The 26,393-nt window shown below is 44.1% G+C and overlaps 1 protein-coding gene and 1 long non-coding RNA gene across 2 annotated transcripts in view; one reads left to right on the top strand and one right to left on the bottom strand.

Annotated features, from left to right (window-relative positions):
- Nucleotides 1–2,544: 2,544 nt before the first annotated feature.
- VARS1 (valyl-tRNA synthetase 1) overlaps nucleotides 2,545–26,393 on the top strand; it is a 153,035-nt gene continuing 129,186 nt past the window's right edge. Inside the window, exon 1 of the mRNA XM_077461145.1 lies at nucleotides 2,545–2,665. Within this exon, the coding sequence (XP_077317271.1) occupies nucleotides 2,640–2,665 (26 nt within the window). The 5' untranslated portion in view covers nucleotides 2,545–2,639. The remainder of the gene's footprint in view (nucleotides 2,666–26,393) is intronic.
- On the bottom strand, nucleotides 7,371–26,237 carry LOC143940423 (uncharacterized). The gene is made up of 2 exons (XR_013263872.1): nucleotides 25,935–26,237; nucleotides 7,371–7,740 (listed from the first exon to the last, which is right to left on the bottom strand). It is a non-coding gene; the product is annotated as an uncharacterized LOC143940423 (long non-coding RNA).

The raw sequence follows: 26,393 nt of genomic DNA, 5'->3' as shown, positions 1-26,393 counted from the left end.
AGGAGGTAATTACCCCAAGGGGTATGTAACCTGAGGGGCAGAAGTGGGAGAGATACACCATGGGAGATGGAAACAGAGAGACAAAAGTCAATGAAATACATAGAGGGGGGGAGAAAAACAGTTAGTCATATATTAGAAGCAATGAGTCAGGGTTAAGCTCACAACTCCCACATTTTGGGGTAGGGAATCATGTACCAGAGCAGTAAGGTGTTCCGTTCTACATATGTGAGCTAAGACCTATAATAGTTGGGTTAATGTGGGTGGAGAGGTAGCTAACCACCCTAAGGGAATTACCCCTTTGGATGCTAAGAGGATAAATGCAACCAGCTTTTGGGCATGCTTAGAAAAGCCAGGGATAGGCAGTCCCAGAAGATAATGGATTGGGTCTAGAGGAATAGTTATCACAAGAAGGTTTTGTAGGAGTGTTTGAATTGAGGACCAAAATGGTTGGATGATGGGACATTCCCAAAAGATGAGGTAATGGGAACCCAGGTCACCATGGCATCTCCAGCACACCAAGACACCTTAGGGTCATATCTATGAAGAACCTCTGGACACCACCAGACAAGCAAAATCTTATAGGCTGTCTCTCTCTGCTCCACGCATCTCGAAGCTTTAGAAACTGAGTCACATATTTTCTGCGATTGTGGGAGATAGATCGGTCATTTGAGGATTCTGGAAGATTTTTGCGTATATAAATGGAAGGAGTCAATAAGCGGAGAAGCATCATGGAGCAATTGGTAAATAGATGATATAAGATGAGGTTTATAGGGACCTTGGTCATATAAGAGTTAAAATGAAGTGGGTTTATCTAAGGTCAAGGCCAATAATTTGTAGAGAAATAATGTTTAAACTGTAGGTAGCAGCAAAAAAGTTGCTTAGGGATCTGGTATTTGTGTTGAATCTCTGCAAAGGAATAAAGCCTACTGGTAAGCCTATGGGTAAGTGGGTGTACAGTATTATGAAATTGGAAGATGGCAGCTTGCGACCAAGGGTACATTCAGCTATAGGATAGGCTGTCGAAGATGTCTGGGTTATAAAGCACATTTAGCAAGGGTGGACATGGAGAAGAGAGAGAACCGTTGTGAGCATTTTTTCCATATACAGAGAGTGAACAACATGGGGTGCAAACACAAGGGTCTTAGTTGGGCGACAGATGTGTCCAGGGCTGACCACAACATGGCACAAAGGTGTACCGGACAAGTGACACTCATTTCAATCTCCGACCATCTGCTGGATGCCAGTCTGTTTGACCATGAAATAGTCGCCTTGAGGTGAGCTGCATAAATCAATATCCCTAAAAAGAGGAGGATAATTACCCTGATGAAGGGTAGGCAGCTAGATTTTACCCCCCCCCCCCGCTTCCCCCCAACCGTGGCTGCCAACCTAAAGTGTAAAATACAGCCAGAGGAGACTGTTCATATGCTGTGGCTGCGATGCTTTGCGTCAATGCCGTGGAATATTTAAGCCCTTGTACACAGTCGGACATTCTGACAACCAAATCCTTTGGATTTTGTCAGACGGATTTTGTCCGAAACTGTTGCATACACACAGTCGGACAAAGTTGTCGGAAAATCCAATTGTACATAACGTGATGACGTTATTTCGTTACGACGGGACTACGTTCAGGCTAGTAGCCAATAGCTTTGGTCTAGGAATTTGATCTGAGCGTGCGTGGCACTTTGTCCGTCGGAGTAGGCTACACATGATCGGAGTATGTCAGATAGGAGCATTTTGACAGAAAATTTTACCGGCAAGTTGGAAAACTTGGTCCGTCGGATATTCAGTCGGAAACAGTCCGATGCAGACCACACACAGTCGGAATATCCGACAAAATGGTCCGATAGGAAACATTCCATCTGAATCTCCAACCGTGTGTACAAGGGCTTACAGGACCTGATGGGCTGACAGGAGGCATCACCTGTCAAACTCAGCCATTCAAGTCAATTGGGCACAGTTTGGTTCACAGTTGTGGTGCATTAGCCCCATTATGAATTCCCAAAAAATAACAAAAAAGGGCATTTAGGAGACAGTAGAACAGTCTCATGAATGCCTGACAGCAGCAGAAAAGCAATCCACTGCTCGTCGCTTTTCAGAGCATTGGCTACTGTGAGCCTAGCCTTACAAATAAGATACCCTCTTGGCTCCATGTACTTGGGCACCAGAATCACAAGCAAGTCAAATCCAGTATACTTTTAGAACATGGCTTGCTTTTGTTTTGCTTCGACTTGCCTCTGGGTTGTTTTTGCATGCGCATCGACTTGCATGGGAAGAAAAGCAGGTCCCTTGTACCCAATTCCTTAAGCTTTTAACTCCCGTTGTCATCACAGATAGTCACTCGAAGGTATGACATAGGCAGATATCGTGAGAAATATTACGTAATGTGCACTGGGTGGATCTGTATATACATTAGCAGCTTTATTGCCATGGTGGAACATTTAATGAGATGTTTAATAGGGGAAGGAGGTGACAGATTTAAGGAAGGATCTGCACACATCTTCCTTTTTAGAAGAACTTATGTCTTCATGTGCTCATCATGAGTGAACTGCAGAATATACAGACGGCTCATCCACTTTAAATTGTTTCTATTCTGGAAGCTTTTCATCAAATTTTTGTGCCACCTTCATACAGACGGGAGAATGAAGTATATTAAAACCTGGGAAAGGTATGTAAAGTAACTATTCACTAATATTTTATATAATATATATATATATATATATATATATATATATATATATATATATATATATATATATATATATATATATATATTTTTTTTTTATTATTCATCATTCATTTCTAAGGGTCTTTCCTGGGAAAATGGAATAATAATGTAATATTTAAAAACTTTATAGTACATTTAATGTAATATCTCTGTACTTAGTACATGATCATTTTGTTAAAGAGCAGTCCGCAATTTCAAATTTCTGGTCACTTTCCCTCGGACCTGCCTGTCACTAGGGCAAGGAGTGAGAGTGTAAATCAATCTCATGTGCAGCAATAAAAGCTGACTGAGGTTCTAGGGTTTCCCCACTTTACCCCCATGTTTTTCCAGAGTTGTAATTACTGAAGTCATAGAGGGATCATTTGCAAAATCTAAAATGAGCTTTCAAAAAATGTTGTATGGCTTCAGGTAGTATATAAAGCAGCCGAGGTTAAAACAGATGTGAACATCTGCAGATCGGGGTTCTGAGAGCAATAACAGGAGTAGATGAGAATCATATGTGCTTCCTGAGCCACTGGTTGGAGAAATTTTCCTAATATGATAATTTCATACCTCCCAACTTTCTGAGATGGGAATGAGGAACAACTATCAGCAAAAGTATGCAGGCATAGGACACACCCCTTGCCATGCCCCCCTTAAAAGGAGAATTGTACAAAAAAAATAAGATTGGTTAAAGCCACAAGTGTTTTTTTACCACTACTATTCCTTTATATTGGCTTTTGAAATCTACAAATGAAGTAATTTAGAAATCAGAGGAAAGGTTTAGCGCGAGGGACCTTGTGTAGTGTGTTCTGGCGTCTGCAGGAGTTAGTGGGTGTTGTGTGCCTCCAGCACAGCACAATATACACCTGTATCTACCCTTTATTGCTGGTGTTCTATAATAAAGGCATCTGCAGGAGGGACTGTCCAACTTCAATGATCATCCAGCTGCCAATGGCTATTCTCTGGATGCAGTCAAAGTAAGCAAGTTCTTTAAAGTTTTTGGACTTTGAAACTAAGCCCTTGTACACACGGTCGGAGATTCCGACAACCAAATCCGACGGATCTTGTCTGACAGATCTTGTCCGAAACTGTTGCATACACACGGTCAGACAAAGTTGTCGGAAAATCTGATCTTTCAGAACGTGATGACGTAATTTCGTTACGATGGGACTACGTTCAGGCTAGTAGCCAATAGCTTTGATGTAGGAATTTGATCTGAGCATGCGTGGCACTTTGTCCAATCGGAATTCTCTACACATGATCGTAGTATGTCCTATCGGAGCATTTTGTCGGAAAATATTTCCGGCAAGTTGGAAAATTTGGTCCGACGGATATTCCGACGGAAACAGTCCAATGCAGACCACACACACAGTCGGAATATCCAACAAAACGCTCTGATCGGACACATTCCGTTGGAATCTCCGATCGTATGTACAAGGGCTAAGAGTACCTGAACTTCTTTTCCAACCCTCTGATCCCAAATTGAAAGACTTCAATTGTTTGAGTTTTGCAAAAAAATCCATTCAAGTGGATCTATTGTCAGTCTCAGGTTACTGGGCCATCTACCATGGGACATCCCCTAGACGTGCAACAAGGAGAACGGAGGGTAACGGTAAGCCCAAAAATAACCAACAGCTCCTTCGGGGGTTAGTGAAACAAAAGGAATAGTAGTGGTAAAAAAAAAAAAAAAGTACTTGTGGGTTTAACCAATCTTGTTATTTTTTTGTTTTGGTTTTTACAATTCTCCTTTAAAGGGGGCGTGGCAAGGGGTGTGTCCTATGCCTGCACGCTTTTGCAGATAGGTGTCCCTCATTCCCATTTCAAAAAGTGCCTCCCAACTTTTTGATATGGGAACAAGGGACACCAATTTGCAAAAGTATGTGGGCATAAGACACACACCCTGTCACTCACACTTAAAGGAGAATTAAACAGAAAAAAGATAAGTTAAATCCACAAGTGCTTTTTTACCATCACTATTACATTATACTTGCTTTTTAAAATTAAAAATGCAGCAATTTAGAAATTGGAGGAAAGGTTTAGCACTGGGAAACACTTTTTGAAAAATAGTGCATTCTACATGCAACTTATATAGATCAGACCAAAATGAGGAGGGAAGAGGGAGAGAGTGACTTTGTTCCAAATCAAGGACAGTTAGCTAGGGCTATATGTAAGGCTTTATAACCACTTACTTAAAGTCCCACCAACAATTAACAATTAATGTTTTGTGGATAGCCATGAAGGTAGCTAAATCAATTGCCGAGACACTACTCACTAATGTGCACATGTGGTCTCCTGCAAAACATCTATTAACCTCCCTGTCGGTTTTCCAGAGTGTGACTCTGGGTTAAATTTCAGCACCATTAGCGGTAACCTTGAGCCACACTCGGGATTGCATTGCAGGATCCTGATGCAGTATACTTACCTTGTCCCCAGGTTCCTACGATGTCCCCCCACTATGTCCGTGGCCTCTGTCCTCCGCCCGATGCCTCTTTGTGCCGGGCTCTGTTCCCTGCGAGCACCGCGCGGGGGGCAGAGCCCGGCGGCAAATTCAAAAAAGTGAAAAATCATAATACATACAGTACACTGTTATCTTACAGATTACATTACTGTATGAAATTATTTCACATCCCTTTTGTCCCTAGTGCTTTGTCCAATGCCCTGCAAGCAGTTTTATATTATATATACCGTTTTTTTCTGCCTGGAAACTGGAGATTGGCCATAGCAACCAAAAAGTGTCCCTTTACATCAAAAGTGGTTTTAATCATGGGGAAATTAATATTTTTTTATAATTATTTATATTTATTATATTATCATTTATGATATTGTGTTTCAAACTTCATCATTCCCGGGATATCTATTATGCCGCATACACACGAGCGGACTTCTCGCCGGACCGAACTCCGAAGGACTTTTCAACAGAGTTCCAGCAGAGTTCCGCCGAAACGGACTTGCCTACGCACGATCACACCAAAGTCCGATCGTTTAGAACACAATGACGTAGGATGGGAGTAGAAAAAGCAAGTTCAATAGCCAGTAGCCAATAGCTGCCCTTGTGTCGTTTTTGGTCCATCGGAACAGCATACAGACGAGCGGTTTTCTTGATAGGAATTGGTTCCTGCGGAAAGATTTGAAACATGTTCTATTTCTAGGTCCATCAGAATTTTAGAAAGAAAAAGTCAGATGAAGCACACGATCAAAATATCCGACAGAATGATTCCGTCAGACCTTTTCTGCCCGAAAGTCTGGTCGTGTGTACAGGGCATTAGACTCTTGTTTGGACAGATTTAAGTGTGTTATTGCTAAGGCCGCGTACACACGGGCGGATTGTCTGCCCAACTTAGTCCGCTGAACCGTGTTTCAGCGGACAATCCGCTCGTGTGTGGGCTTCAGCGGACTTTTTCAGCAGACAGTCTGACGGACTAAGTCTTTCGGAATTTACGTAATTTTGTCCGTCCAAACTTGGTTTTGTCCGTCCAAACTTGGTTTCAGCGGACAGTCCGCTCGTGTGTAGGCAAGTTGGACGGACTAAGTATGGCGCATGCTCAGAAAGGATTTACACGGCCGAAGGTTGCATTGCAGTGTATTGGACGTCGTTTTTTAGTCCCGTCGTACGTGCTGTACACGTCATCGCGCAAGTTTTCAGCGGACTGTCTGTTCATCGTGTGTGGTCAAGTCCGTTCATTCAAAATTTGGACGGACTGTCTGTCGGATTGTCTGACGAACTTAGTTGGGCAGACAATCCGCCCGTGTGTACACGGCCTAAGAATTACAGGCCTACAATATAAAATGCCAAATTTCTATGAAAAATTGTACTGCTTTGAGACGCAAAAATCTGACATAACCATACCGCCAGGGAGGCTACTGTGTCATGGTGATGGGTTTGGAAAACACTGACTTATGTGACATTAAAACCAATATATCTAAACATATACCTACTGTACCTTTATGATGAACTGGAATTTGTAAAATTGAAGAATTAAATTATACTTAAAGATAGAACATTTTGATTAGTTTTGAATAGAGTAGGGGAAGGTAATGTTGCATACACACGACCGGACTTTGAGGGACTAGGTCCGACGGACTTTCCAAATGGATGGACTTGGCCACACACAATCACACCAAAGTCTGACGGATTCGAACGTGATGACGTACGACCGAACTAGAATAAGGAAGTTCACAGCCAGTAGCCAATAGCCTCCCTAGCGTCGTTTTTTTGTCCGTCGGACTAGCATACACACGAACGGATTTCTCGGTCCGGTGGAAAAATTTCAAACATGTTCTATTTCTAAAGTCCACCGGATTTTTGGCAAGCACAGGTCCGATGGAGCCCACACACATCGAATTGTCCGACTGACCCGTTCCGTCGGACCTCTGCTGTCAAAAAGTCCGGTCTTGTGTACGCGGCATAAGAATTAGAACCTCTGTGAGATTTTGTATTTTGTTTCTTCTTGGGGAAATTTGTCCCTAACTAGGGTAGAAAGTGATGGGATATCAATTTACATCTGTCACTGCAACAGAAGGTGGGGGGGAAATGTTTCAATGAGGACACTTGCTCTTTGGAGAGTTTTACTCTCACTTCCTGTTGTGTCTCAGGGACTGGAAGTAAAGGAAAATCTCTCAAATGGGACGCTTTCAGAAACCATGAAACAGACTGAGACAGAAGTACAATCAAATCACACTTGTTTATTAATAAAAATAAAAAGGTAAATAGAAAAAAGCGTAGTCAAGCATAGCCAGAGTCCAGTAGCCAGATCGAGTAGTCAGTCAGTCCAAAGTTCATTAACCAGATCGGGTAGTCAGCCAGTCCAAAGTTCATTAACCAGATCGGGTAATCAGCCAGGCCGGAAGTCAGGGATCCAAGGAGAGAAACCGCAAGCAGGATAGAAACCAGGAGGGATGTCAGCAAGCCAGTCTTGAAATAAACAGCAGGAGATGGTTCCCTGTGATGTGACCAACGTGAAGGCAAATGGAAAAGTGAGCAGGAAGGCTTTAAATAGGCAGGTCAGACGAGCATCATCGGGAACAGCTGGTAACTGCGGAAAGAGAAGACAGCTGGCAATTAGCTAATAGCTGAGCGGCCAGCCCAGAGGAGGAAGGGCTAAGCCAGCCCTGACAGACGCATACGGTAAAAAAAAAAAAAAAAATGTTCTACTCTGTCCAAATTGGAGAAAAAAAAATGTGGCTACAGATGTACTTTAAATGAGTTTGTAAATAGTATCTGTTGCCAATCCTGGTTCTTTATAATTGTTTAGTCTTCAAATTATCCAGTACATGAAATGGAAATTTCTTATATTTTGTTAGTTGCAATGACAGACTGATAGACGCCCAACTTTTGTAATACACATCTGTCCATGAAATGGCTACACAGACACAAAACTACAGACCTTACAAGACAATAAGGAAAATGTGACCACTCATGGTTGACTCAATGGATAATTTTACTGTTCTATCTTGAAATTTGCCAGGTTAGCAGAATAGCCTGCCCCCCTCCCCCTTCCATATAGTTGATATCCCCCCATCCCTCCATTTCCCAATTTGTTTGGCAAAGCCAAATAAAGGAGCTCTGTGTAGGATTGTCTGGTAGAACTTTAAACAGGTTTCAGGCTTCCTTTTCTTCAACACGACAACTCCTTTGCTCAGATCTGTATTATGGGGTGAAGGAGAGAGAGAGTAACATGATTCCCCAAATCTGGAAGTACTGGGTATTTCACTCATTCCAGTGGGCAAACAGAGTGGTGTGAGATTGCTGGGATTGCGGGGAACTTAAGTATCAGCAGTGGGTGGAGGCTTATTATTAAGTGAACCTGTTACATTGCCCTGGGTAAAAAACAGGTTTATTTTTAACCACTTCCCGACCGCTGCACGGCGATATACGTCGGCAGAATGGCACAGGTGGGCAAAAGTGCGTACAGGCATGTCCCTCTTTAAGAAGCGGCACTGCGGGCGCAATGTCCACCAGGTGCCCACGATCTTGTCACGGAGAGGTAGAACGGGGAGATGCTTTTGTAAACAAAGTATTTCCCCATTCTGCCTAGTGTCATAATAGAGATCGCTCACTGCTCACTGTCATCGAGAGCAGTGATCGCTATCATGTGTGTTGAAGCCCCTCCCCCACAGTTAGAATCACTGCCTAGGACACACTTAACCCCTTCATCGCCCCCTAGTGGTTAACCCCATTCACTGCCAGTGTCATTTACACAGTAATCAATGCATTTTTATAGCACCGATCGCTGTATAAATGACAATGGTCGCAAAATAGTATCAAAAGTGTCTGATGCGTCTGCCATAATGTCTCAGTCATGATAAAAATTGCAGATCGCCACCATTACTAATAAAAAAAAAAAAATTAATAATAAAAATGCCATAAAACTATCCTCTATTTTGTAGACGCTTTAAATTTTGTGCAAACCAATCAAAATACGTTTATTGCAATTTTTTTTAATCAAAAATAAGTAGAAGAATACATATCGGCCTAAACGGAGGAAAAAAAATAATTTTAATATATTTTTGGGGATATTTATTATAGCAAAAAGTAAAAATTATTGCTTTTTCTCTAAATTGATAGTTACATAGCTAGCTAGTCAGGTTGAAAAAAAAAAAAAAAAAAAAAACACAAGTCCATCCAGTTCAACCACAAACAAAAAAAAAATATTATTATTATTATTATTAGTAATAATAATAATAATAATATCATACAATCCCATATACCCAATTCTATACCCACAGTTGATTCAGAGGAAGGCAAAAAAAAAAAAAAACAGCAGAGCATGATCCAATTTGCTAAAGCAGGGAAAAAATTCCTTCCCGATTCCCCAAGAGGCAATCAGATTTTCCCCGGATCAACTTTACCTATAAATGTTAGTACCCAGTTATATTATGTACACTTAGGAAATAATCCAGGCCTTTCTTAGAGCAATCCACTGAGCTTGCCAGAACCACCTCTGCAGGGAGGCTATTCCACATTTTCACAGCTTTAACTGTGAAGAAACCTTTCCGTATTTGGAGATGAAATCTCTTTTCCTCTAGACGTAAAGAGTGGCCCCTTGTCCTCTTTGTTGACTGTAAAGTGAATAACTCGACATCAAGTTCACTATATGGGCCCCTTATATATTTTTACATGTTGATCATATCCCCCCTTAATCTTTTCTTATCAAGAGTGAATACATTCAGTTCCTCTAATCTTTCCTCATAGCGGAGTTCCTCCATGCCTCTTATCAGTTTGGTTGCCCTTCTCTGCACTTTCTCCAGTTCCCCAATATCCTTTTTGAGAACTGGTGCCCAAAACTGAACTGCATATTCCAGATGAGGTCTTACTAATAATTTGAACAGGGGCAAAATGATATCTCTCTCTGGGGTCCATACCTCTCTTAATACAGGAAAGGACTTTGCTAATTTTGGAAACCGCAGCTTGGCATTGCATGCTATTATTGAGCTTATGATCTACCAAAACCCCCAGATCTTTCTCCACTATGGATTCCCCCAGTTGTACTCCCCCTAGCATGTATGATGCATGCCTATTCTTAGCCCCCAAGTGCATAACTTTACATTTCTCAACATTAACCTCCCTGGCGGTATGATTCAGTCTGGAATTAGGTGCTGAAAGCGGTACAATTATTTTGCATGGAAATCTGGCTTTTATTTTGTAGTCCTGTAATTCTTAGGAATAACGCTCTTAAATCTGTTCAAACCAGAGTCTAGCAGACATCCCGGGTATGATAAAGTTTATAATTAAAGAATAATAAAAATTATTCAATAATGTAATCAAATCCTAAAACACTGAAAAAGGGACACTTTTTGGTTGCTATGGACAATCTCCAAATTCCAGGCAGAAAAAACAGTATTTATAATATAAAAGTGCATGCAGGGCATTGCACAGACCACTAGGGACAAAGGGGGTGTGTATTTTTTAATACAGCACTGTAATCTGTAAGATTACAGTGCTGTGTGGGTTTTGTGCGTTTTTACTTTTTTGAATTTGCCACCGTTCTCTGCTCCCGTGCGCCGTAATGGAGCTCGGCGGCATTCGGCACTGTGAATCGAGCGGAGGACAGCTCGATCACACAGCGCGGCGGACATCGCTGGATCCAGGGGACAAGGTAAGTAACTCTCCCTGTGTCCTCCCCTGCATCGAGCGAAGCGATCCCGAGTCTGGCTCGGGGTTACCGCTCCTACTAGTAAATTCCTAACCCGAGCCAGACTCGGGATTACCGCCAGGGAGGTTAAACCTCATCTGCCACAGTCGCCCATCTAGACAGAGCATTGAGGTCGGCTTGTAAATTGGAGACATCCTGTAAGGACGTTATTCTACTGCATATCTTAGTGTCATCTGCAAAGACGGAAATGTTACTTTTGATCCCAGATCCAATATAATTTATAAAGATATTGAAAAGTAAGGATCCCAGCACTGAACCTTGGGGTACACCACTGATAACCTTAGACCATTCATAGTAAGAATCATTAACCACTACTCTCTGAATTCTGTCTTTTAGCCAGTTTTCTATCCATTTACAAACTGATATTTCCAAACCTGTAGACTTTACCTTACACATGAGCTGTGTGTTCGGAACTAATGGGTCTATAGTTACTTGGTAAAGACTTTGTTCCCTTTTTAAATATAGGCACCACATTTTCCCTGCGCCAATCCAGTGGTACTATTCCTGTCATTAATGAGTCCCTAAAAATTAGATATCAAATGGCTTTGAAATTACAGAGCTCAATTCTTTTAGGATCCGTGGGTGGATGCCATCAGGTCCAGGTGCTTATTCTGTCCAAATATTTCTGGACAGTATCACTTTTAAACCATTGTGGATTTGGGGCTGCGTCACTACCACCCCCATTATGGATATGAGCTCCCCCATGCTCCTTTGTATACACAGAGCTGAAGAAAGTATTTAATACGTTAGCCTTCTCTTTGTCCCCAGTCACCCACTCCAGATTATTTTGTAAAGGGCCTACATGCTCAGACTTGACCTTTTTACTATTAATATATTTGAAGATTTTATTGGGGTTTGTCCTACTATCTTTTGCAATCTGTCTTTCATTTAGAATTTTTGCATCCTTGATTTCCTTTTCACATATTCTGTTATATTCTTTGTGACATTTGCTCTTTTTTTGCTTATATCGCAAAAAATAAAAAACGCAGAGGCGATCAAATACCACCAAAAGAAAGTTCTATTTGTGGGAAAAAAAGGATGTCAATTTTGTTTGGGTGAAACATCGCGCAATTGTCAGTTAAAACAACGCAGTGTCGAATATCATAAAAAGTGCTCTGGTCAGGAAGGGGGCAAATGGTTAAGCACATCTAAACCCAAGCACAAAAATGTAACATAGCTTAGTAATTGCATTTGTTTTCTTTTTTCAGGGTTTTTATCTCTTTTTTTTTTACTGATCCTCTTGCCACTTTCTGTCTGTCACTGTATTGTATCAATGGAGGCGGAACGTTGTCACCTCTTTGCAATTGTTAAAAAGATATAGCAAAACCCTTTAAACCGTATATTAAAGAGGCCAATATTTATTGTTAGGGTTTACATACACATTAATGTGGATGTAAACCCAATGTCATCCTTTCTAAACTACTGCCATAGGGGTTATCTAGAAGGATATACATGCCTCCTGCATGTATCTTTACCTGTCAAATGTCTCCCCTCTGTCTGTTATGAGACCCGAAAAACTGCAGATTCTGTGGGTGGGTCTGTTATCTGGAGCTTGGTTGGTGGAGTCATGATGTCAGTAAACTCCCCACCCACCTCTATACTCCCCTTGTCAATATGCATATTCTCCCGTGTATTTCTTACACTGAATTTCTGCTATGATCTCTAACATCCAGTGAAAAGACAGGAAAGTAACCACATAACTTCAGGATGCCAAATCATGCTGAGGTGTGGAACATCCAATCCTGGCAGAGCAGCAGAAGAAAGGAGTGGGAGGGAATTAAAAAATAAGGCATGTCTCTTAGGCTAGTGCACAAGATATGTAAATCACCTGTCACTCACAGCAAGGGGGAGGATTTGACAAAGTTTTTCTCTGTTTGTCAAGATTTATCTGAACAATAAAAGAGGATTGCTCAGAGATGGATTAACTCTTTGTGACAAGACTGCTTTCAAATGATAGGAAATCTTATACTCTACATTATGACATCAAAAAAAAAAAAAGGTTTACATACACATTAAGACCCATCAGACTTTTATTGTTAGCCATGTTAACAAGAGTTTGACTGACTAATTCAGCAAATTGTCCTTATAACCCATATGGGTCCTCCTTTTGGATTTAGCCACTGTTTAGGATTTTGGCAAAATCTTACTGTATATAGTGAACTTTACAATTTCAAATCTGTCAAACCAAAAGTTTACAAAACCGATTAAGTCAGTTATCTCATAAAACAAATCTCATTAAATCACGCAAGTGACAAATTTTGCATTTGCTTTGGTGTTTGCATAAAGATACATTTGGTTTTGAGGAAAACGTTTATATACGTAAAATGAAAAGATATTACTACATGTATATTTAGGAGATGACTTGTTTATGGGCTCTTAGTAGCAGCTTCCCATAACAATGAACATGTCAGCTTAACAATGCTAATAAATAGAAGGGTGTATTTATAGGGGGTCTTTATAAAAGATCTGACTAAATATTTATGACCTGTAAAGAGTGAATTATCATTGCACAGTACATCAATTAGGACCTTATTAAGAGGTTGGAAGGAGTCATCCCTTCCTACTTTACAGATGACACACTAGTAACTCTGACTGGTCCGGGGGAACTAAAATGTTCCAACATGGCCGGTGTCAGGATAGCCCTGTGCATACACTTATGGCTCTACTTAGAGATAATACATATGGGATTATTCTATTTTGAGCATTTTACAAGAGCAGGCATTAAGGGCATAACTGTACAATAACTCAGGGATTAGTGTATAGAAGGCCCTGGTTAAGTGGTAGTTATCTGCCACTAGTGTATATGTGTGGGAATGAACAATTAAAATGTGCCTGTCAGGTTAATTAGTGTTGAGAGGAGATAAATCTAGATAATGGATTCACAACATTTACTATATGACTTAAGGAATTAAATAGATCTTTTCCTTTTAAAGTTAAAAGGTATGTATAGCCAAACCTATTTTTTTTTGTTTTGGATAGAATGGGGAAGGATTAAAAACACTATCAGTTTATTTATTTTTTGCTATCTGTGTCCTGTAGGGGAGATTTGGCTTTACTTCCTGTGCATGAGATGAAACAGGAAGTGAAAAGAAATTTTCCCAAAGTAAGGTGAATTCTCCTCTTACATAGTTGTCTCCGGAAAAAGGTGTTCCTATTAGAAAACTTACCGTCACCTCATGTTCTATTGACAATCCTAAATTGTTGGATTTCCCCTCACATTTTGTTTGGTCTCCAGGACAAATAAAGGGGTGAATCGCAACAGCGGGACATAAAGCTTGACAGAGGGTCCAACCCTTTCCCACTCTATCTAAAAATGTTTTAAAAGCTTTGCCTGGCAATTGGATTTATCACAGGTGGCAATGAAACCCATTTGTCCCTGCTTCTGGGAAAAGTCTCAAATTAAGGAGTCTGGGAAATACAGCATATATTTTGTGAACTGTAAAAAATGTTTTACTTTTCATAACCAGGATTGTATTTACCATGCTGTGGCTGTTGAAGCCCTGTGAACAGGGCTGGACTGGGACAGAAATTTGGCCCTGGACTTCATCCACTTACATTTTGAGTGGCCCATCAGCACCCCCTTACATCAGAGTGTCCCATCACCAGCCCCCTTACATCAGAGTGTCCCATCACCAGCCCCCTTACATCAGAGTGTCCCATCACCAGCCCCCTTACATCAGAGTGTCCCATCATCACCCCCCTTACATCAGAGTGTCCCATCATCACCCCCCTTACATCAGAGTGTCCCATCACCACCCCCCTTACATCAGAGTGTCCCATCACCAGCCCCCTTACATCAGAGTGTCCCATCACCAGCCCCATTACATCAGAGTGGCCCACTGAGCCATCGGCCCACCGGGAAACTCCCGGTAGTCCCAATGGCCAGTGCATGCCTGCCTGTGAAGGGGAGAGGGGAAGAGGGCCAGAGTTGAGAGGCAAAATCTTTGTTGTGGAGTCAGGAGGCTGGCATTGGATTACCATTGTAAACCTGCTGCTTGTGATGGTGTCCATTCATGTTAGGTTGCAAGTTTCTAGAAACAATCATGTAGAAAGCAGGAGTAGATCTGCACTAAAAATGTGTGCACTGGGAGCCACAATCGATTACCTGGGTTGAACATGCTGAATCCATGTGTTTTAGTGTAATAAATATAGAGGTTGTATGCAGTGAACTACAGAGCTAGTAGTCAGGGCACCCTCACAGCTTTATTTGCAAGCCAGTTGAAGACACGTCCCAGAATCCTGTTGCATAGCTCCCAACTGTCCCTGATTTCGAGGGACTGTCCCTGATTTGGAGCAATGTCCGTCTGTCCCTCATTCCTCCTTATTTGTCCCTCATTTTGGTCTGATCTATTTGGTCAGATCATATCCGCTGATGAAGTCCCATTCAGGACGATACGTGTGCGGGAGTACCCTGGAATGTCACTGCAACCACCTTACTGCATTTTATCTTGCGGAACTAGGCTTTAGTGCTCTGTATGTGAGTACTTGTTCATTTTAATAAATTCCGTTTTTTATCCATACGGTCTGCACTAAATATATCTTTTTGATTTTATGATACCTCACTTTGGGAATGCGAGTTACTATTGATGACAGCAACATATTAATCAAGAAGCGGAGTTTCACCTATCTGGCCCATCTGAACCTTGGTGTGCGACCACTGGAAGTGGCGAATGTTTGTTTGACCTATCTGTTCAGTCAGGGGTCTAGACTTTAAGGTGAACGGTTTGGCTGTCTGGTGATGGAATCACAGAGTCTGTTGACACTATAAGGATATCTGCTTGTATCTCTATCATCACAGAGGAATACATCACTGCTGACCACTGCTATCAAAGTTTCCTTTAACAAGAGTCTTATTCTGTTCCTCATTTCTTGAGAAACTTTGTCTTATTAATAGAGGGTATTTTAGCGCTGCACTATTTTGTTTATTAGATCTATATACAATGCCCTTTTTATCTATCAAAAAGTGTTTTTCAGCACTAAACCTTTCATCTGATTCCTAAATTGCTGCATTTGTAAATTCCAAAAGCCAATATAAAGGAATATTAGTGGTAAAAAAAAAAAAAAAAAGCACTTGTGGGTTTAACCAATGTTGTTTTTTGTACAATTCTCCTTTAAGGGGGTGTGGCAAGGGGTGTGTCCTATGCCTGCATACTTTTGCTGATAGGTGTCCCTCATTCCCATCTCAAAAAGTTGGGAAGTATGCTGAGGAACACCCCCTGTAGTAACAGGAAGGAGGTACGTGCTGTAAAGCCGCATACACACGTAGCCGTCTGTCCGATGTACTTAGTCTGGCTGACTTCCCGCCAGACTGTCCGTCGGACTTTCCAAACGGGCTACTTGCCCACACACGGCACTTTTTCAGCGGACTAATACGGCATACTAAGTCCGCCGTACTATCCGCCCTACTTTTGAAATGAACGGACTCGCCCACACACGCGGAGGAAAGTCCGCTAATTTCGAGCGCGTCTCCAGGTAGGTGGGGCCCGCGAAGGATACGTCCCCCCAGGTCCACATCAGAGCCGTACCAGGCCCCCCCTCCTGAGCCGTACCAGGCCGCGTGCCCTCAACATGAGGGGTGCCTTGGGAAGGGGGGGCCGCGCGGCCCCCCCACCTCAAAGCATCTTGTCCCCATGTTGATGAGGACAAGGGCCAACAGCCAGGGTTGTCGGGATCTGCGGGCGGGGGGCTTATCGGAATCCGGGAGCCCCCTTTACTAAGGGGGCCCCCGGATACCGGCCCCCCCACCCTATGTCAATGAGTATGGGGTACAATGTACCCCTACCCATTCACCTGTAAAATAAAGTACAAAAAAAAAAAACACAACACACAAGGGTTAAAATAGTTTATTGCACAGCTCCGGGGGTCTTCCGTCTTCGGGGGTCTTCTTGCCGGACTCCTCCGCTATCTTCTTGTAGCTCTTTTACTAGCGGAGGAGCCCGGCTTTCTTCCTTGCCGCCGCCCTTCTTCCGACTTCGGGGGTCTTGTCCCCCTCTTCGGTTCTTCTGCCGGGCCACCGCGCCTTCTTCTAGCTCTTTTACAGGCGGTGGCCCGGTCTTCTGCCGCCACCGCCGCCTTCCGTCCTTTTCTTCTTCAGATGTTGCCTCGCCGAGTCCTCCGCTCACAATGACGAGGACCGGGCATGCGGCGACTTATATAGGGACAAGGGGCGGGGTCTTCGGTTGATGTCACATGGGTTGATATCACATGGTGACCCCGCCCCCTTACGATGTCACAGTCCCGGAGGATGCTGGGACTGTCGCCATGTGATATCAACCGAAGACCCCGCCCCTTGTCCCTATATAAGTCACCGCGTGCCCGGTCCTCGTCATTGAGAGAAGAAGAAGACGACGACGAAAGAAGAAAGAAGAAAGAAGAAGGGAATGCGGCGGCGGCAGAAGACCGGGCCACCGCCTGTAAAAGAGCTAGAAGAAGGCGCGGTGGCCCGGCAGAAGAACCGAAGAGGGGGACAAGACCCCCGAAGTCGGAAGAAGGGCGGCGGCGAGGAAGAAAGCCGGGCTCCTCCGCTAGTAAAAGAGCTACAAGAAGATAGCGGAGGAGTCCGGCGAGAAGACCCCCGAAGACGGAAGACCCCCGGAGCTGTGCAATAAACTATTTTAACCCTTGTGTGTTGTGTTTTTTTTTTGTACTTCATTTTACAGGTGAATGGGTAGGGATACATTGTACCCCATACTCATTCACATAGGGTGGGGGGCTGGTATCCGGGGGCCCCCTTATTAAAGGGGGCTCCCGGATTCCGATAAGTCCCCCGCCCGCAGACCCCGACAACCAACGGCCAGGGTTGTCGGGAAGAGGCCCTTGTCCTCATCAACATGGGGACAAGGTGTTTTGGGGTGGGGGGGCCGCGCGGGCCCCCTTCCCCAAGGCACCCCTCATGTTGAGGGCACGCGGCCTGGTACGGCTCAGGAGGGGGGGGCTCGCTCGTCCCCCCCTTTCCTGGCCGGCCGGGTAGCGTGCTCAGACAAGGGTCTGATGTGGACCTGGGGGGACCCCCACGCCCATTTTTTTCGGCGTTGGGGTTCCCCTTTAAGTCCATACCAGGCGGCCAGGCCAGCGACGTATCCTTCGCGGGCCCCGCCTACCTGGAGACCCGCTCGAAATGAGCGGACTTTTCTCCGGGCGGGAAAAGTCCGCTCATTTCAAAAGTACGGCGGACTGGCATACACACGGCCGGATTGTCCGCCGAAATGCGAGTCCGGCGGGAAGATTGGAGTGTAAAACTACTTTCTAAGTCCGCCGTACTTTCGGGTCAAAAAAGTATGCCGGAGGCTACACACGGGGGGATTGTCCGGCGGACTTGAGTTTGCCGGACTTTTCCACCCGCTTGTTTGATCGTGTGTACGCGGCATAAGTGTCAAATAGGACTTTCTTCATGATCCTTCACTGACAACTAATCATGGATGTGGGTGGAGCTTTGCTCAGAGGTAGCCTCCCTGTTTCTTTGATAGTACCTTGGCCTGGTACAAGAGTACTGCCTGTACCTCCTATTGGTGACCCTACCATTAACCATTCTAAAATAAAGGTTTAAACCCCTAATTTAGATTTGTGATGAACGCCAGACATATTAATACCTTCTGTTCTAAGAAGACTCTGCTGTGCTTTGCACTGGTTCAGTGGAGGTTTTATGGTTCCTTCATGTCCACCTCCCCATAACCTATATCTGGTTAGTCTTTCACCAGATATTGTAAAATATATTGCATGAACAACAAGTCCACAAGTGTTCTGTGTAAAGAGTAATCCACACAACTCAACTTCAGTGATCCACCACCAACGGTTGACCACTGAGTTCATAAACGCAAAGGGGTCATGTGTCTCTGGTAAGAGGCCTATCTCTTCATTAGCTTTTCATTCTTTGTGTTTTTGATTTTACATTTTAAGGATATCACTTTTATGTACTATTATTGGCATTGATGCAGTTTGCAAATACAAACACACTAAATTGTGGGGTTTTTTCTCTACCTTTCCTAGCAGAATTGTTTGACTGCACATTTATTTACTGTAAAGTGTAGAGCAACATGTTTAATTTTAAGCTATTTTTTACTTTCTTGTATTTAGATGTTTGCAAGGGTGGCTCCCCAAACCTGGTGGTTTGGACACAGTATTACACAGTTTGTTTTTCTTACATCTAGTGCAGAGCTTTACAAGCCATAAATAGTGTAAAATCCTTCTTTCATACATGCTTTGTGTACCTGCAACTTTGAATAGTACACAAATGGTTGACAATGTATAAGTCAGCTTCTGTCCATAAAAAAATAATTTTTAAATGATAATCTTCATTAGGTCAGTATGACAATGCTATATTGAAGTGGAGGAGGTTGCCATACTGTATACTTTTAAGTTGGATAGGAGGAGTGTTGGTGTGCAATGGAGGGTGTGTGTTCAGATGTCTAGAACTAACAACCACAGTCAGACCTGTCCGGGAATAAAAGGAATTTTCCTCTGAACTTCAGAAGAAGATATTAAAGGATCATTACACATAAAAAAAAAAAAAGAGTTCTGACTCCTGACCTGTTTCATACTCACAGACAGGGGACTCTATGAGTAAGTGCAGGGATGTGTAAAAGTAGCCTCTGCATGCCTTTAATAATGTGTTAAAATATCTGTGGGATCTGCAATCACTACACACTGACACCATGCATGGTGTATGGCCAAGATATCCTGCACTGATCTCCAGGTAAGCTTTGCTCCTTTTCTATGTACACTATAACCCAGTGTTTCTCAACCTGTTTTCAGTCAAGGCACCCTTTAAAATGATGTACACAGTCTCTAGGCACCCTATTTAAAAAAATTTAAAAAAAAACTAAACTAATATTCTTACACTCAAAGCACGCATGCAGGACCCCCAGCATTAGAGGTAATTTATTCTTACAAATCAAATACACCCACCTTCTGGTACCGACTAGTATTTAGTGTTTCTCTTCTCTCTCAGTTTCTCTCCCTCACTAAGCTGACTTGACCCCAGTGCTGGAACAGAGAAGGGGCAAACTAGGGTATCCTCAGGCATCTGATGTCCACCGAATCAACCTACAATGTCATTGTTTTTTAGACACTGGCATCTGACCCACATAGTGCCCAAGGTTCTAGTGCTGCACAATAAAAACCTGTAGCTTTGTTTAACAAAAAGGCAGACCTGATCTACCCACTTGTTGACAGTTTTTGGACAATTTGGGGCACTTTTTAGGCATTTTGTCAAGGCACCCCCGAAGAACCCAGAACCTTTGTCAGCCCTGGTTGAAAAAGGTTGGTATAACCCAATATCGATACTTCTATAGAAAAAAGCAGGACTGCAATGTGAAGAGGTACCTTGATTGCTATTTCTTTTGGTAACCACACAATGCCAAGTATGCACCTAAAAGTTCTGGTGGTATTTTTAGGAAGTTGTTTTAGTAAATTGCTTCTCCCCTCGCTGACTATACCCTAGGTTTACACCTATGCGTTTTTTAGTGCGTAGTGCATTTTGCAGTTTACAGTCCATTTAACATGGTTTCCTATGGTACTGGTTCACATCTATGCGTTTTGCGGCCGGTGAGTTTTTGGAAAGGGTCATGGACTTTTACCCCACGAATTGCGGCTAATAGATTTCAATGGAACCGCACCAGAAAAGCAAGTGTTGCATTTGTGATGCTATTTTTGATGTGTTTTACAGTTCTTATTTTACCACTGTATATAGCTGGTTGCTAAGCAGGGGGCCGGGAAGCCGGCCACTGCATCCTTAACAACCAATGAGTCATCAGCTGTCACCGGGGTTCCCCGCTGAAAACTGAATGTAAAAAATAAAAACTTGCTGGCAAAAAAAATGTGTGAAAAAAAAACAGCGTGGGGTTCCTTCCAAAATCCATACCAGACGCTTATCTGAGCATGCCACACGGCAGGTCAGGTAAGGGAGAGGATGAGCGAGCACCCCCTCCCCTCCTGAACCATTCCAGGCTGCATGCCCTCTAAATGCGGTGGGTGCTTTGGTTGTGCTGCACCCCCCCACCCCAAATCACCTTGCTCCCATGTTGATGAGGACTAGGGCCTGTTCGCAACTACCTTAGCTGTTGGTTTCCGGGGTGTGCGAGCGGGGGGCTTATTGGAATCTGGAAGCCCCCCTTTAAGAGGGGGGTCCCCAGATCCGTACCCCCTTCCCTATGTGAATGGGTATCGGATACATCGTACCCCTACCCATTCACCAAAAAAGTAGTTAAATGTAATAAAAACACAAGCTGGTTTTCGCCGCCATCTCTTCCCGCTGCTGTCTTCTTCCTCACCGCCGGTTACCCGCTAAAATTATTTTAAAAAGCCGCTTGTTCTGTTGATGTCTTCATCTGTTTTGTTGTGGCCTGCTCTCTGCCGACTCTTATATAGCCATAGGGTGTGGCCATCCAATAACATCACCCAGAGAGCCAGCATCTTATAACAACGGGTCACAGGAGCGCAAAATGAACTGCAGTCCTGTAATTAATAGGAGAAATACAGCCTTTAAAGTACAAGTATATGCTCCTGTATGGCAGTCCTAAATCCAGTTTATGTATTGCCTAAGCCCATAAACAAAAACAAATTTCCTTCCCTGATTGGGCCAAATCCTCCTTTATTTATGTCTCACACACTCCCCCTTCCAAACCCTCCAGCTCACAGCGAGCAAGTTTTAGCAGTAGAAGCGGTGATGTCAAACCAGAAAGTAGCGGTTAGTACTAGGTGTGGTCAGTTGTTGATTGACACTCTACAGGCCTGTGAATCAGCAGTGACAATGCTGATAACCACACCCCCCCCCCCCTGCAGTGTTACGCAACACTGTACCCAAAATAAATTTGTATAATTTTTTTTTGTGTTTTTAGAGTTTTCTTTTGGTGGTATTTCTTTTGGTGGTATTTACCGTATTTATTGGCGTATGACACGCGCCGGCGTATAACACTTACATTTAAATGCCCATCAATGCACCCTTGTCAGTGTCATTTGCAGCCTTGCATTGCAGCCTTGTCAGTCATTTGCAGCCTTGCATTGCAACCTTGCATTGCAGCCTTGTCAGTCGTTTGCAGGTTTGTCAGTGTCTTTGCCATTTTAAAAATGGTGCCGCCGAGAAACAGAGCAGATGTCCTGTGTATCTTGGCAGCACTCGTTCGACGTCTTTCGGGTATTTTCGCCCGCACTTGGCCGTTCTCAGCAATTTTTGGCCCTTCTCGCCTATTTTCGGCCATTCTTGGTGGCTTTCGGCTTTCCTGATTTTAAGAGGAAAAAGGTGCGTGTTATACGCCGATAAATACAGTACTCACCATTATTTATTTTTATTTTTTGCTAAACAAACAAAAAAAGACCAAGAAGTTTGAAATAAAAATAGAATTTTCCTGACAGATTCCATGGCAGCAACGTGTGGGGTTAAGTCCCGCCTCCAGTACCCTATAGGACACTACTCACATAAATCTTTGCTCCCTGCCCATGTCCGTGTTCTTTTTTTGTCCTCCTCCGTAGGACCCATTATGGTCTTTCTACCTGAAGATTTCTCCCACACCGTTCCACTGTTGGTTTGGCCGAATAGCGTCTATGGACTGGATTGACGCATGACTTCTCTAAGCCCTACTAGCGGGGTATGGAGTGGGCACTGGATATAGCGCTGGAGGAAGCAAGGAGCCTAGCCATTGGGCAGGCTGCACATTTGGTCTTACAGCCCAGCTAAATAGCAGGTGACCTATGTTTGCCCTGAGAAGTCCAGTGTGTTCCTTACCTTTGGCCTGGAGACGATCGTGTGGGAGCGGTGAGTTTGTTCCTTTTTTTCATGGCAGCAGAACTTTGTACTTTGTTTCCTGCGTTTGTTGCTTTCTTTTTCCTTCTTGTTTTTTGTTTTTAAGTTTGTGGTTGCAGGCATGGGGGCTGGTTTCTCCTGCGTTCCAGCTGCTGCTTACTTCCTGTTTTCGTTTGTACGATCGTTCTGCAAATGCGCGAGTGTGGCGCGAAAACGGGGCTTGCGTGATAGCGGCAAAATTACGCTAATCGCGCATTCGCAGAGGCGGTGCACTCGGCGCAGTGATGAGGTCACTAAGGCACCTTATTTAATCAGGGGAAATAGCCTGCAGATCCTTTACTGTAGAAGTAGGTGGCCTTCTGAGTCTGGGGGGGGGGGGGGTTCTGCTGCTCTCTTCCTTACTTGTATGTCTTTGCAGCAGCAATTGAAGCCTCTAGAGACATGGACTCTCCTCCGCCTGTATGTGGCCAGCCCTCTCATAATAGGTACTGTCTGGGGGGGGGGGGGTCCTGTCTTAGTCTGTTATCTTTCCTTATCTGTATGTTCCCTCTATCTCTGACTTACTCCAGCCCTTCTAGGTCAGAACAGCGATGATGCAGCTCTTACAGAGGAAGCGATTCTTCAAAGGCTTACCACCAGCATTCCTCTTCTAAATCTAAACATCACGGCTCACCCTCAAGATCTGGGCGCCGTAGCGAGGATCATTCTCGCTCCTCCAAGGCTCATTCCAGCCGTTCAGTTATCAGTACCTGCTGGGGGTGCAGGTTGCAAGTTCCTACTGGGAAATCCCTGTGTGACCTTTGCTTTTCCAAAGCCTCTAGTGAGAGAGGGGGTACGGACCAGCAGCTAAGATCCCTTGTGGAGAAAGTGGTTAAAGAGTCCCTTGGGGGGGGGGGGGGGGGGGTCAGGGCCAGCCAGACCCCTGTGCCTCAATCAGAATTGCCTCAGTCACCAAATTCAAGAGAACTGGGAGTCTTCTCTACCAAGTAGTAGAAAAGTAGTAGAAAAGTAGTGAAAATTTGAAAAAATTGGTGTAGTGCTAGTGAATCAATTGGTGTAAAACTCTAAAGCTATATTTGAAGGGGTGGTAATAAAACCAATACTGTAAAACACACATGTGAAATAATGTGCAAAGCTAAATAAAAAATAATAATATAAAATGAAAATACGTGAAATTAATAATTCACTAAGTATATGGATGCAATATATAAATGCACACAAATCTTAATGGGTATCAGCAACTAAAATATAAATCCCAGCAAACAGTCCACATATGTTAGGTGATGAAAAGTATCAATGTTGGTCTTCCCAGCAATAGAATCGACCACACAATTCAATTCAACCTGAACGGCTTGTCTGGAGTAAATTAACCACTTGCTTACTGGGCACTTAAACCCCCCTCAGTCCCAGACCAATTTTCAGCTTTCAGCGCTGATGCACTTTGAGTGACAATTGCGCGGTCATACAACACTGTACCCAAATGAAATTTTTATCATTTTTTTCCCACAAATAGAGCTTTCTTTTGGTGGTATTTAGTTACAGCTCGGAGTTTTATTTTTTGCTAAACAAACAAAAAAAGATGCAAAAAAAAAAAAAATCATGTTTTAATAGTTTGTTATAAAATTTTGCAAACGGGTCATTTTTCTCCTTCATTGAAGTGCGCTGATTAGGCGGCACTGATAGGCTGCATTGGTGGGCACTGATGGGCTGCATTGGTGGGCACTGATGGGCTGCATTGGTGGGCACTGATAGGCTGCACTGGTGGGCACTGATAGGCATAGTTAAGGCGGCACTAATAGGCACAGATAAGGCGGCACCGATGGGCACAGATAAGGCGGCACTGATGGGCAAAGATGGGCACAGATAAGATGGCACGGATGGGTGGCACGGATAAGTGGCACGGATGGGTGGCACGGATGGGCACTGATAGGTACCACAGATAGATGGGACTGATGGGCACTGATAGGTGGCACTGATAGGTGGCTCTGATAGGTGGCACTGCTGGGCACTGATGGGCGGCACTGCTGGGCACTGATGGGCGGCACTGCTGGGCACTGATGGGCGGCACTGGGGTGCAGCACCTTTGAGGCAGATTTTGGGTGGCACTGTGGGTGGCACTGCTGGGTGGCACTGTGGGCACTGCTGGGTGGCACTGTGGGCACTGCTGGGTGGCACTGTGGGCACTATGGGCACTGCTGGGTGGCACTGACAGGGGGGGCACTTACTTTATTTCAGGATGGCACTGCGGGTGGCAGGTGGGCACTGGCAGGGGGCAGGTGTCCGCTTGAATTGTTGGCCGTGATCGGGACTGATGTCCCGAACACGGCCGCCGGCGATCGGCTTTTTTTTTTTCTCCTCGCGCTGTCAGCGCGAGGAGGAATACTAGCCGGCTTCGTTTTATCACATGATCAGCTGTCATTGGCTGACAGCTGATCACGTGATAAGGGGTCGGGATCGACCCCTTACACGGATCGGTGATCAGGCGAGTCTCACGGACTCGCCGATCACAGAGCGCGCCGCGCGCGCCCCTCAGGGGGCGCGCAGGCCGCTCGTAACCGGGACGACGTCAATAGACGTAGTCCCGGCAATCTAGGTCCGCGCTAATGCCGTCATTCGGCAATAGCGCGGATCCCAAGTGGTTAAAGAGAATTGAATACTCTTACCGGAAGAATTGGACACATCTGTCATATGACAGTGGGTCAAAAGCACTTGAAATCCTATGTGGTATCAATCAGGTATTATGCAATGTTGGCAGGCCCCCGTTAATCACCGTATTGTCTCCGGATTTCATGATTCACTGGGACTCCTGATATGAATGGCTGGATCATACGTCTCCAGGCTCCACGAGGTCCAAACATTCACATTGGAATGCCATCCAAAGTATGGTAGATCATATAAAAAGGGGTTCAAAAAGAAAAAGGGCTCCAAATGGTGCAGGTCAGACGGTAACCAATGGGTTATGGGGTACGAAATGCAAGCCTGAGGCGTTTCAACAGCAAAAGGTCTTCAACAGCATATTGTAACCCTCCACATTGCTGCTGAATTTATGAACTAACAGGTATCAGGGCCGCCTATTAAGGGGCGGAGCCAAAACAGATGTCAAGGTGTGTGTGCCAGGTGATCATCCAATGGGTGCACACTGAGGAGCCCATGGATGATCCTCATAGCAAATCATCACCCCAGGGTATTAAACCACCAACCATTTACTCCCTTCATCTAAACAAAGATGAGCCCCAAACATTATGAGAAGTGTGAACATCAAAACTCAAGGAATCACGTTAGGATACAACATTTACAATCATAGCAGAAAATCCTATATCCTACTTGCACACTATACCTCAAAAGATATGTCCGAGCATGGATAAACAGGGGAGATTGCGGCAGGATGGATGGTCTGTTCATCAGCTAGTCCAAATCAATCATGCCAGGCACTGGGAATGGAATGCAGCCATCCAGACCCCTCTCATACAAGGGCTGGACGCTCACCATATAAATTACAGCAGACAGCCTTCACTGAGTCAGCGGCATTGTAACCTCATTAGGCATATGTCGCTGTGCATCCGTGACATGTGCTTTCCCAGTTGCCATAGCAATGTGCAGGACGCTGAGCAGACACTTCTTTGTTCCAGGTCACATGACTGCCGACGTCAGCGTTCTGTGTATTGGATGCAAGCGCTCAGCACACACCCTCACTGACAGTGAACTGGGCGTCACCGCAGCTTATGTCCCCATACAGAGCTTTTAACCTCCTCGCGCCCGCCCTATAGCCGAATGACGGCCGTAGAGCAGGCGCGTT

The sequence above is a fragment of the Lithobates pipiens genome, unplaced genomic scaffold (genome assembly GCF_037356315.1).
Source record: "Lithobates pipiens isolate NorthernLeopardFrog02 unplaced genomic scaffold, aLitPip1_a1.2 Scaffold_1, whole genome shotgun sequence".
NCBI classification, from domain to species: domain Eukaryota; kingdom Metazoa; phylum Chordata; class Amphibia; order Anura; family Ranidae; genus Lithobates; species Lithobates pipiens.
This window is presented reverse-complemented; position numbering and strand designations above follow the sequence as displayed.